Below are 12,112 nucleotides of genomic sequence, written 5' to 3'. Positions count from 1 at the left end.
ACTTAAGCAAAAAGGCATTTCATTTGAAGTATGTGGGATGCTAAAGGAAACCTGAAAACCAGCCTTGGAATGAGTAGCTGGGTAGACTGCCAGGCAGCAGGTCTCTTGACAGTCGTGGCTGGAACAGATGAACTTTGTTTTTTCTGTCAGTTTTTTACTATGCTTCAAAGTCCTGGGAAAAAGAGTCTGGTTGGCTGAGCTTAGGGCATGTACCCTGCCCTTGGCAATGGCAGGCTTAAGAGGAAGGATTAGCAGGAGGCTCCAGGGATCTCTTTGGATTCCCTAGTATGAGCTAGGCCCATGAATTTTACCAAGACTATGTGCTATGTGGGAAAATAATTACTCAGGTGAAAGTCAGGGTGCTTTTGGCAAGTGAGAATAAAGGCTCAGCATCCAAAGATCCCAGTATCTACCACTACAGCAAAAAAAGTGATCATATTAAAAAAAAAAAAGTTTATTTGAGGGAGAAAAAGAGAGAGAGACAGAGTGCAAGTGGGGGAAGGGTAAAGAGAGAGGGAGACAGAGAATCCCAAGCAGGCTCTGCACCATCAGCACAGAGCCAGATGTGGGACTTGAACCCACAAACTGTGAGATCATGACCTGAGCCAAAATCAAGAGCTGGGTGCGTTAACCAACTGAGTCACCTAGGTACCCCCAAGAGTGATTATTTTAATGGTGTCAAAGCCTGAGTACTTATGAATATGTTGAGTTGGTATGTGCTGATTTATTTTACTATTTTCCAATTGTTAGATTGCTTCCTTTTTTGCCCTTCTTTCCTCCCTGCAATAAATAGCCCTAAGCATATACATTAAAATATATACATATATTTATAAATATAAAATTAATAATAATAATATATATATATATATTTAGGGCAAATTATTAGGTCTGGAAATATTGGGTCAAAAGATAACAGTGAGTACTTAAACTTTTTTCATTTTCTATTTTACTGAAGTGCCAATGAACTCTGAGGGTATGCCTCTAATCATTCTAGATTGGCTTTCCAGTGCCTTCTAGATTGGCCTATCTAGAACTGGATAATTGCCCGTTTGAAGGTCACCCTGTGGAAACCTCTCTCTGGGTCATATCAGGGGCATTTGTGGTGCTGGCAAAAGCATACTGTTTAGAGCTCTCCTCTTTCCTTCTGACATTTTTTATATATATTGCTATCTGGATAAAATGAAGTGCAAGGTCTCTGCTTTGGTCAATTGATTCACATACTACAGAAAAGAGGGCAGCGTTTGCCTTAGGGATCTGTGGGCAGTGGGGAGTGCCTACTGATATAAGTCAGCATACATAATATGATATACCTAGCCCCCTCTTCTCCATGCGAAGTCTCTCCAAACCTGGGGGCAGGAAAAGGAGTCATTTCACTATGACAGCGTGCTCCACTTGACCCACATCTTCATGAGCCAGGTTCTTCTAACTCCAAACTTGAGAAGAGTCCTAGATTTCTTCAGAGGATTTTCATTTAAATGTGAGAGAATTGGAAAATCCCGCCTTCCTTCCCTGTCACACCCATTCCCCATTTCCCTACCCCAGTTCACTGGGAATGTCTGCTTCTTAGCCAGGCTGCCAGGCTGGCTGGATTAAGCAGCAATGTGCTTTGTGTTATCATCGTCCCTCTGTCGCTTATTCCCCATGGCTGGAGTACACCAGACTGTAGATGCCTCGAGATTAGGAACTGTCTCACCTTGGCATTCCTTGCAGAAGTTTCCACAGTGCCTTGCTCTTTCCAGGTACTCAATATTTGCTGAATAACATTAGGTAAGTGGAATAGTTCTAGTATTTTCTTGGGGTCCCAATTTCTTCCAAGTTATGTCTCCAAGTGCTGGAAAAGGTGAGCATCCTCTAAGAACAATCGGGAAAGCCTGGAGGGGTTCTAAACCCATGCTCAATGTTCTGGGGGAAAGAAGCTAAGCCTGGTGCAGATGCAGATGGATGGGCACTCGCTCCCTCTTCAAGGACTGTATCCCTTCCCATAGTGCTCCAGCCACATGGCCTTTTTCAGTTTCTTGAACTAGCTCTTTGACAAAGCTTTCACTGGGCATGTTTTTTCCCACTTTAGATCATATCCATGTTACCTGAACCCACTGAACTCCTCATCCTTCAGATCTGGATCAGTTGTTAATTCCTCACTAACATCTCAGAAAAGGACACATTCCTACTACATATAGCATCATGTACAGTTCTTTCCTAGCACTTATCAGTGATTTCATTTAATATTTATGTTGTAATTATTCGATATATTCTTTCTCTCTGACTGGAGACTATTAATTCATGAAGGCACAAAGTGTTCACTTGCACAGAAGTGCTTGTTTTGTTCACTACTGTCTTCTTAGTTCTAGGGTCCTCCCTGGTATATAGTGAGTGCTTCGTAAACATTGGAGGCATGAGTAATAGTTTCTCCACAGCACATACATGTACCCACTGCACTCCTGGAAGACACAGAGTGTATTAGAGCTTCCCATAGAAACAGAACCAACCAATGGGGTGTATAAAAACATATGTTTACTGTGGTATAAATAGATGTATTATTTTTATTGTGGTAAATACATATAACATAAAAGCTACCATTTTAGCCATTTTAAGCATACAGTTTAGCAGGGTTAAGTATAATCACATTGTTGTTCAACCATCACCATTATATTTTATAGATTACTAGTTGACAAACCTGTTGTGTAGCATCCTCGAATCTTAGTGGCTCAACCCACCTTGAGCTCAAAGCGTCTCTATATACACTCCCAAGAAGTCCTATGATCTGGCATTTGCAAGCTGAAGAACCAGAAAGCCAGTGGTGTAAGTCCCAGTCCGAGTCTGAAGGGGAGAGACCCAGGAGCACCAATGTCTGACAGTAGGAGAAGATGGACGTCCCAACTCAGAGAGAGAGAGAGAGAGAGAGAGAGAGAGAGAGAGAGAGAGAGAGAGAGAGAATTCACCTCCCTCTGCCTTTTTCATTCCAGCCCCTGATGGACTAGATGCTGGCCACCTGCGTTGGTCACCCCCAGCACAAAGAGTGGCTCCACTTGGGTGGCCCAAGCTATTTGGCACTACCCCCACCTCTGCCTCAATGACCAGTTGAGGGAAAGCCTCCAGGTTTAACTGAGATAGGGCATGGCAGTCCTCTAAACAGGCTTGATGCTCAGATTGAAGTAGTTGTGATACGGGGGCATCTTTCCAGTGTAGAAAGTGGCATTGTTTTTAGGTAAATCTGGAAACGGTGAAGCCATTTGATTCTCACAAAGGAAACTTCCAAAGGGCTGAAGTCAATACTCAGCTGGGGCAGAGCTGAGAAAATCACAGACAAATGAGCTGGAGTGGTGATAAATCTACAGAAGCGTGTCCCCGCTCTTCAGGGAGGATTTTAGTGATATGGTCCAATAATTTCTTGTTTATACTATTTTGGCACCTCCCCCCATACTTGTGAGAGAAAACAGCCTGATGCAGTTTGGAAGACACCCAAAGATTTATCTTATATTTCCTCTCATTATATCATTTATGTTTCGCCATAGCAATAATTTATGTACCTCACTCATATAGGTGTCAGCCTGCAGCAGAGACTGCTAGGTTCCTGCTCAAAATCTATTGTCCTTTTTCTCATTGTAAGAAAATACAGTTTCTTTCAACACGCATTTTTGGAGTGCCTGGTGGCTCAGTTGGTTAAGCCTCTGTCTTCGGCTCAGGTAAAAACCTCATGGCTTGTGAGTTCGAGCCCCACATCAGGCTCTCTGCTTTCAGCACAGAGCTCCCTTTGGATATTCCGTCTCCCTCTCTCTCTGCCCCTACCCCACACCTTCAAAAATAAATAAACATTTTTTAAAAAGACCATATTTTTCTCTTGCAGGGAAGTGTGGCCATGTGACTAGGTTCTGGCTAATGATACAAAAACCAAAAATGTCTAAGACCTGCAGGAAGGCTGAAAACAGTGCTGACTCAGTCTGGGGGGAGGCACTCTTATCCTTTCCCTTCCTTCACAGAGGGAGCTGTAGGAGCCACCTTGTGTTATGAAGTGAAACGGATTGGAACCCAATGCTTCCCTGGGGACCCTGGAATCACGTTAGGCTATTTACTTCTGGACTTCTTTTACGTGAGAGAGAAATAAATTCCTTGTGGTCTAAACTACTGTTATTTTGGATTTTCTGTTATAATGTGTCTGGACCTAATTTTAACTGACTCACCCTGAAACATATCCAAAGAATAGAGTAGAACCCTTATTTGAACTTTATAGGTGGCAACTTTGCTACTCATCAGGGAAAGACAACATGGTATGTAGAGGAACCTACATAAAGGGAAGGTTTCATCTGTATTAACCTCTATTTTATCTAGACTAGAACCTGACCAATTTGCATTGTTTCAAATCCTTATCTAATCCAGGCACTGAGCAAAGCCTAAAAATGCTTACCTGACACACAGAGTTGAATGTCTCCTAGGCACCTAGAGCTTAATGAGTCTGAAGCTGAAATTGATCTTGTCCATCCCAGTCAACACATCAAGTTCTTATCCCCTGTTTTCCTTTCAGTGAAATGTTCAGTAAAGTTCATCTCCACCCATCTAACCTATCATGACAGGAGCCTGGGGGCCATCTTTGACACTCTCCTCATTTCTGCACTGTTACTTAGAGGGTGAAGCTATGCCATTTCTTGCCCAGACAACTCCAAAAGCCTTCCCTCTGGACTCCACACAGGAGCTATAGAGAAAACACAAACCAGATCACATTATCATCATGCTGAAAACTCTTCAAAGGCTCCCAATAGCATTATGGTACAATCCAAAATCCTCACATGGCCTATGACGCTCTGTGTGGTGTGGCCCCTGCCTGTCCTCCACCAACTGTGTTGGCCTGAGCCAGTATCTCTCAACGACTATGCTTCAGCTGCCTAACCTCTTTTAGTCTCTTGAATGTACAACTCTTTCTCATTCCAGAGGTTAGCAGAGGCTGGTTCTCTGCCTGGACTACTCTGTTCTCAAAGCCCCCTGTTTAATGGTTAACTTGTACTGATTCTTCTGGTCACTGATTAAATGACCAGAAGTCATTGTCTTCCTGACCTTACTCCTGATTTATATCAGGCTCTCGATTAGAATCTCTCACACATCCTTTACTCTAACTGTATGGCACTTTAATTTTAAATTAGATATATATTTATGTGTGGTTTTGTGTTTTGTTTTGTTGTGTTGTTGCTGTTGTTTGGTACCATGCCAATTTCCCTCTAGAGAACAAAAGCACAGTGAGGATAGACACTGTTTTGTATTCTGCTGTATCACCAACACCTAGTATGGTTCGTAATACATATAGAAACTTCACAGATATTTGTGGGAAGAATGAATTGATTAATGAACAAAAATGGGGCCTAGGAACTCTGGAGCATCTGCTTTTGTGATCACTTTCCTTGAATTCTGTCTTACATGGTTTAATGCTATGATTTTAGGAGGACAGTTTTCCCTGCCCCCCCTCCCCCATTTTTCACATACTGGTGGAATGTAATCTTCATCTCTGCCTCCTCCTGACCATCAGCATTCTTGCTTTCAGCAGGTGCTTTACAACAACAAAAATTACTATTAACAAAAATTTTATTAAGTTTTCTCAACCAACTTGCACTTGCAGCATCATTGTCTCCATGCCATGGATGGTAAGCCTGAGATTTAGAGATTTTCCTTTGCCAAGCTGGTACAACTACTAAGTAGGGAAGCTGACTAGGAGCTCCTAAATTTCTTTTTTTTTTTAATGTTTATTTTTATTTTTGAGGCGGGGGAGGGGCAGAGAGAGAGGGAGACACACAATGTGAAGCGAGCTCCAGGCTCTGCGCTGTCAGCACAGAGCCTGATGTGGGGCCTGAACTCACAGACCTCGAGATCATGACCTGAGCCAAAGTCGGACACTTGACTAAGCCACCCAGGTGCCCTGGAGCTCCTAAATTTCTTTAGGAGAAATGGTACCATTGTACCATAAGGGTTTCCCTTACTTGGCCATACTTCTCATTCATTCCACAGTTACTGATCATTTCTACCAGGCCAGGTACAAGGTGTAACTGAATAAAACTAATTAGGGCCTTCCGCTCTTGGTGATCATTGGTAGAGCTATTTAGTATTGAATTAAGATTTAAAAAAATTTTTTTAATGTTTATTTATTCCTGAGGGAGAGAGAGAGTGTGTGAGTGGGAGAGGGGCACAGAGAGAGGGAGACACAGGATCTGAAACAGGCTCCAGGCTCTGAGCTGTCCGCACAGAGCCTGGTGTGGGGCTCGAACCCATGAACCATGAGATCATGACCTGACCCGAAGTCGGACACTTAACCAACTGAGCCATCCAGGCACCCCCTTTTAAAAAAAAAATTTTTTTTTAATGTTGAATTAAGATTTATATTCACCTGCTGTTTAAATTGTTTTGGGGAGTGTGTGTGTGTATGTGTGTGTGTGTGTGTGTGTGTATGTGTAAAGACACAAGTAACAGTATTTTCATGATGTTGTATAATTGTTTTAAACAATTGTATAATTGTATAATTGTTTTGTTTCAAAATATCTAAATATCTGGCCACATTGAACCAGAGTTTTTGTGGCTGCAAGTAGAAAGTGGTAAGGAAGAAGAGGCACTCCTGGAGCAGCCCCCACCCCACCCTCCTTTTTAAACTTTATAGTTGAGGTATTTCACATACCAAAAAAACTTCACCCATTTAAAGTATACAATTTAATGATTTTTAGTAGAGTTACAGAGTTGTACAATCATTACCAAAATCTAAGTTTAAATTATTTTCATCATCCCGAAAGGAAACCCTTATTCTACCCCCCACCCCACCATCCAGCCTCTGGCAATAACTAATCTACTTTGTCTCTTATCGATTTCCCTGTTCTGGACATTTCACATGAGTTGAATAATATATGTGGCTTTTTGTGACTGGCTTCTTTCACTTAGCATTATGTTTTGAAGGTTGTGTTGTAGCATGCATCAGTCCTTAATCTTTCTCTATTAATATTCCATTAGTAGATTAATATTCCACTGTATGGATACACACATTGTGTTTATCAACCCATTCATCAGTTGATGGACATTAGCGCTGATTCCACTTTTTGGTTATTATGAACAATGCTACTATGAACAAGTATTTATTTGTGCAAACATGCTTTCATTTCTTTTGGGTACATACCTAGGGAGTGCAATTGCTGGCTCACATGTTAAATTTATGTTTAATGCATTGAGGAGTATCAGCAGCCCCTCTTTATGAGGATAGGTTTAGGGTTTTGCCCAGAGGAATTAAAAAAAAATATATTTATTTTTATTTGTTTTGAGAGTGAGAGAGAATGCAAGCCAGGAAGGGGCAGAAAGAGAATCCCAAGCAGGCTCCACAGCTCAAACTCAGGAACTGTGAGATCATAACCTGAGCTGAAATCAAGATTCGGATGCTTAAGGGAGCCACCCAGGCACCCCATGGCCTAGAGGATTGAGTGCCTGTCAATTTGTCTTGTTTTGCCAGGTCCTCACTGTTTGTTTACATCCCTTTTATTCTTGCCTCTTTCCCCTTCTATTTGCCTCTTTTATTCTCTTCTCTGAAGAATCCAGCCCCCTGCTGATTTTAGTAGGAACTGAAGCTTTCAATGCCTAAACGTTATTTGTAAAACATTTGGAACTCTCTGGAGGATGGACATTAAAGTAATAATGTTTATCTGTTTTTCTGAGGGTTAGCCCCACGCTGGAGGTGCTATTTTGTAACAAAAGAGCTCATTGAGTAGGAGGCTTATTTAACTTCTTCCTGAGGGTTAGGCTCCTACAACATGCTGTCCAAACAGATTCTTAATTACCTAGAGCTGAGTCTGAAAGTTTTAGAGAATCGCTTTGAAGTTTCTTTGTGGATAGCAACATCTTTAGTAAACCTATATATGTAAACATGTGTTGTGAGCTTGCAAAAAATGTGCGCACAGTTCCTGGTGTGTGCCTCGCACATAATTGCTTAATAAATGGTAAGTTGCCATTATAAAAAGTTACTGTAATGAACAATTGATTTCTTTTGGAAATACATTTCAGGAACTTAAAATATCTTAACTTTTTGGGAGACACATCCGAGTTCTGCCAGAGAACACAAAATACTTTTCCATGTGTGCTGACACAAATTCTCATTTGATCGTCACCCCCGCACCTCGTGAAACCTGGCATTTGTTTTCGTCGGTTATTTTTAGAACAATAAAGATCATCTCCACCTACCCAAGCAAATTTAATCTGCTGAATACAACAGAGACAACTTTTCAGTGGTTTAGCCACCCCTCTCCCTCCCTCCAAGTGGTTCAGTGTGGATACGCAGCATGGTGTAATAAGAGCTCTCGGCCCCCAAACTCATGTAAAGCTTTTTTTTTTTTACTCATGTAAACCCCTGCTCATGTAAAGCTTTCAATTAAAGCGGAGATTCAGCACGCATTTTTACTGCAGATGGGGAACGGGAATAAGGAAAAGCGAGCCCTGCGTGCGAGAAACTTTCACAGCTCAGGGTCGCTCCCAGGATAAGTGAGATCAAGGAGTCCATCGTTTCCCCTAGCAGGCCAGACCTCTGCGTGCAGTCGCTGGCAGAGCGGGGATTATAGACTGCAATTAAATCTCCCCTTCCTTGCCCAGGTCGAGTTCTCTGCATCCGGGAGCCCGCGGGAAGTCATCCCAAGTGGGGGAGCCGAAAAAAGGGATGGGCACGCGCCCCTGGGGTGGAGGAGAAGCGCGGGACGAAATTCTAGATCGGAGGAGGCTCGGAAGGAAGAGGAGGGGCAACTGCGCGTGGGGAAGAGAAGGAAGAGGCTGCCGGGGAAAAAGGAAGAGAAGGGAAGGGAGGGAGGAAGAAGGAAGGCGGATAAAGAAGGGGCGAGCGGGGGCGGGCGCCCGGGGCGGGGCGGGGCGGGGCGGGGCGGCTGGCGCCTCGGGGAGGGTCTGCGGGGCGGGGCGGGGCTGCGGGCGCCCGGGCATCGGCGGGGGCTGCCGGGATTGGGGCGCCGCGGTTCTCGCTCGCTTCGGCCGCCAGGCTCCGCTCCGAGGGACACGTCCGCGCCGCGCTCGCCGCGCGCCTCTCCGGGACTTCCTGGCCGCTGCCCCGAAGCCCGACGCGGATCTCCGCAGGGCGCTGCGGACGGGTGGCGGACCGCAGCAGTCATGGGGCTGCAGCCCCTGGAGTTCAGCGACTGCTACCTCGACAGCCCGTGGTTCAGGGAGAGGATCCGCGCCCACGAAGCGGAGCTGGAGAGGACCAACAAGTTCATAAAGGAGCTCATCAAGGACGGGAAGAACCTCATCGCAGCGACCAAAAGTAAGCGGCGACCTGGGCGCGGGCGAGCTGCGGCGCGGCCGGCAGGAGCCTCTGCGGGAGCGCGAAGGGCAGTCGCGCGCCCCAGCTCAGCCGCCGGTGGAGCCGGGAGGCCCCGGGCTCCCTCCTGCCCGGCTCCGCAGGCAGCCGGCGGCGAGTCCCCTTTCCCGCCCCTCGCCCTCGGCAGCGGCCAGAGCCGGGAGCCGTGCGTGGGAGCGCGTCGCCGGCAGCCCGGCACCCCTTGGTGCCTGCGTTCCCTGCCCGGCCCGCCCGAGGTCAGGTTGGATTGCACCCTAAAAGCTGCCCGGTCTTTCCTGAAACAGAAACATCAGTTTCACTCGCCTTGTTTCGTGACCTCTCCTGAGGACTTTCTGGGGATTCTTTGAAAACCTGCTGGGCGTTGAATTTTTCAAAAGTCCCTGAAACGACACTCTTACCGTGGTATTTTCTGATCGTTTCGGACCGTCTCGTCCCGAGTCCTTCCCTGTGCCAAACCAGAAAGTCCACCTGGCCTTGTGCTGCTTTCCGCACATTCTTGACCTCCTGCGCCGGCGAGGGTTCAAAGATTGCGGCTTGTAAGGGGGAGCAGACTGCCTACCCTTTGGCTGGAACCAGCAGTGCCTGCAAATAGGGAATTTCACCCTGGTCAGGCTTCATGCCAACCTCCCTGGTTCTTCTCTGTTTTTTTTGTTCTTTGTTTTTTTTTTTCCTAAACTACGAAATGGCCACTGGAGAAATAGATCTCTGTAGGTATATCTATTATCTGAGGAGATTCTTTCTAGGAGGGAGAAAGGCTAAAATTCATGCTGAAACACCGAGTTGGTGATGCTGTTGGATATGGGGCGGCATTAGCTCCAGTGAGGAGCTGGGTGGCCTGACCACACCTGTAGCCCATAGCCCTTCTGAGGATGCTGCTGAGTGCCCTCTTAAGATAGCAGGCAGGGGACAGGGCAGTATCCAGCATCTACAAGTCTGTGTTGCTGGGGTCTTTATCTTTTCTCTAGTTTCTCAATTCGGTAATTCCCAGTTTTGGGAATTAGTCACTTGTACACTTGTTTGTAGATATCAACTCTGGGGAAAAATACCCTATATCACCCTCTTCCCTACCACCCCTCCCCCCCACCCCCCGCCCAATTTTGCATTAAGAAAGATTAAAACCTACTGAACAAACTGTCTCAAGAACCCAGCACAGTGCCTGGAACAGTGAATATTCATTTAACGAATGAGTTGAACTAAGTTTTAATAGGAAGAATTTAGTGAGCCACCCCTGTAATTTTGGGAGCAGGTCAGTCAACTTCTCTGGATGATGTCCAGGGTTCCTTTTGGTTCTCTGACCTTGTTCGTGTTGCAAAATGAAGCTTGGGCATCACTTTGGGATGTGTGGGTTTATTTGGATGATTTTTGTCCAGTGCCTTGGGATTAGGTATGTGTGCTGGGTGGGAAGTAGGGAGAGTCTGTAAGTATGTAGGAAGGAGGGAGGAGAGGGCAGGGTGTACATGTATGTGTGAATGAACGTGAGGGAGAGGACTCCTTTCTGTGGCTTGGGTCAGTGGCCAGGGGAGTGTACGTTCTCCTCTCTTACTGGCCTTAGCAGCTCCCTCTGGAGCTAGGAAGATGAGGGGGGAGGCTTTGGTATGGGGAGAGGCAGATGGCAAAGCCAGTTTGGCCACTGGTAGAAAGCTATTTATGTGACTGCATGTTCCCTTTTCTGCCAACAGGACACATGCCTGGTGTCCCAGCAGCAGCTGGTACATCTGGGGGGCCAGCTGTCAGCCTTCCTCCCCAGAATGTAGACTTTCTGTGAACTGGTGTCTTACTCCTTTTGATTCTTGTACTTTACCATAAGAAACATAATTTATAATCGTGATTAAGAGCCCCCAGAAAGTATATTTTTTTCTCATTGTGTTTGATTAACTTATTCTTTTTTTTTTTTTTTAAATGTTTGTTTACTTTTGGGAGAGAGAGACACACACAGGGTAGGTAGGAGCAGGGGAGGGTCAGAGAGAGGGAGACACAGAATCCGACGAAGCAGGCTCCAGTCTCCAGGCTCCGACCTGTCCCCACAGAGCCCGATGTGGGGCTTGAAATCACGTACCACAAGATCATGACCTGAGCTGAAGTTGGCCCCTTAACCAACTGAGCCACCCAGGTGCCCCTGATTAACTTAAATTCTTTCCCAGAAGACAGCAAAAAAAAAACCCACAGCTTTAGCTCACTTGCTTTAGGCAAGTTAGGAAGACCCTGTGTTTGCCCAGCCCACTCCTTAAATTTTAATTCTAGTTCCCATCAAAGACTACAAGCACCAATAGGACTTAAGTCAGGGCACCTGAGTTTAATTACCTTTACTGTGAGGGCCTGGCTACATGACAGCCGCTCAGGTCACTTAATTCTTTTGTGTTCAGTTTCTTTTGTCCTACTTCTTAGAGGCATTGGTAAGGTCCTGCAGTGTTTGGAAATTGCAGTGTAGGTCAGCTGTTTGCCTAACCAGTTGAGCCTTTCTGTATAACATCTGAGAGCCAAGAAGTGAAGGGAGGACATGAGGTGGAGAGAGTTGCTGCAGAAAGAATAACAATCAACTAGGTCAGACTGATTAAATTTTCGGATGTTTTACACTTTGTTGTGCAAAAACAGCATTTGGTGCATTTTCAGAATTGTGAGTTTAAGTGATTTGTTTTTAATTGCCCTGTAAGATGTCTCCTGCGCGCACTAGATACTTGTTGGATTTATGTAGTTCTGATGTCTTGATGTTTGAATATTCCATAAATATTTAAAGAAGTTGGAGGTGGCTCTGTGGGACTTGAAGGCTTACTGCTGGGTTCAGTGATGGTGGCAATCAGCAAATAT

The 12,112-nt window shown here is 45.3% G+C and overlaps 2 protein-coding genes across 3 annotated transcripts in view; one reads left to right on the top strand and one right to left on the bottom strand.

Moving 5' to 3' along the window:
- Positions 1-9,823, bottom strand: part of PRMT9 (protein arginine methyltransferase 9) — a 95,008-nt gene extending 85,185 nt beyond the window's left edge. The window contains exon 1 of the mRNA XM_086704133.1: positions 9,706-9,823. Coding sequence (XP_086560259.1) covers positions 9,706-9,801 — 96 coding nt within the window. The 5' untranslated portion in view covers positions 9,802-9,823. The remainder of the gene's footprint in view (positions 1-9,705) is intronic.
- The window catches only part of ARHGAP10 (Rho GTPase activating protein 10), a 325,239-nt gene continuing 322,046 nt past the window's right edge, over positions 8,920-12,112 (top strand). Inside the window, exon 1 of one of the 2 annotated variants that reach the window (XM_086704136.1) lies at positions 8,920-9,271. In XM_086704136.1, the coding sequence (XP_086560262.1) occupies positions 9,118-9,271 (154 nt within the window). In that variant the 5' untranslated portion in view covers positions 8,920-9,117. The remainder of the gene's footprint in view (positions 9,272-12,112) is intronic. The other variant, XM_086704135.1, reaches the window with a different exon arrangement.

Source organism: Puma concolor, chromosome B1 (genome assembly GCF_028749965.1).
Source record: "Puma concolor isolate L17-30 chromosome B1, mPumCon1.1.hap2, whole genome shotgun sequence".
NCBI classification, from domain to species: Eukaryota; Metazoa; Chordata; class Mammalia; order Carnivora; family Felidae; genus Puma; species Puma concolor.
The sequence above is the reverse complement of the archived record's forward strand: the minus strand, read 5'-3'. Positions and strand labels throughout refer to the sequence as shown.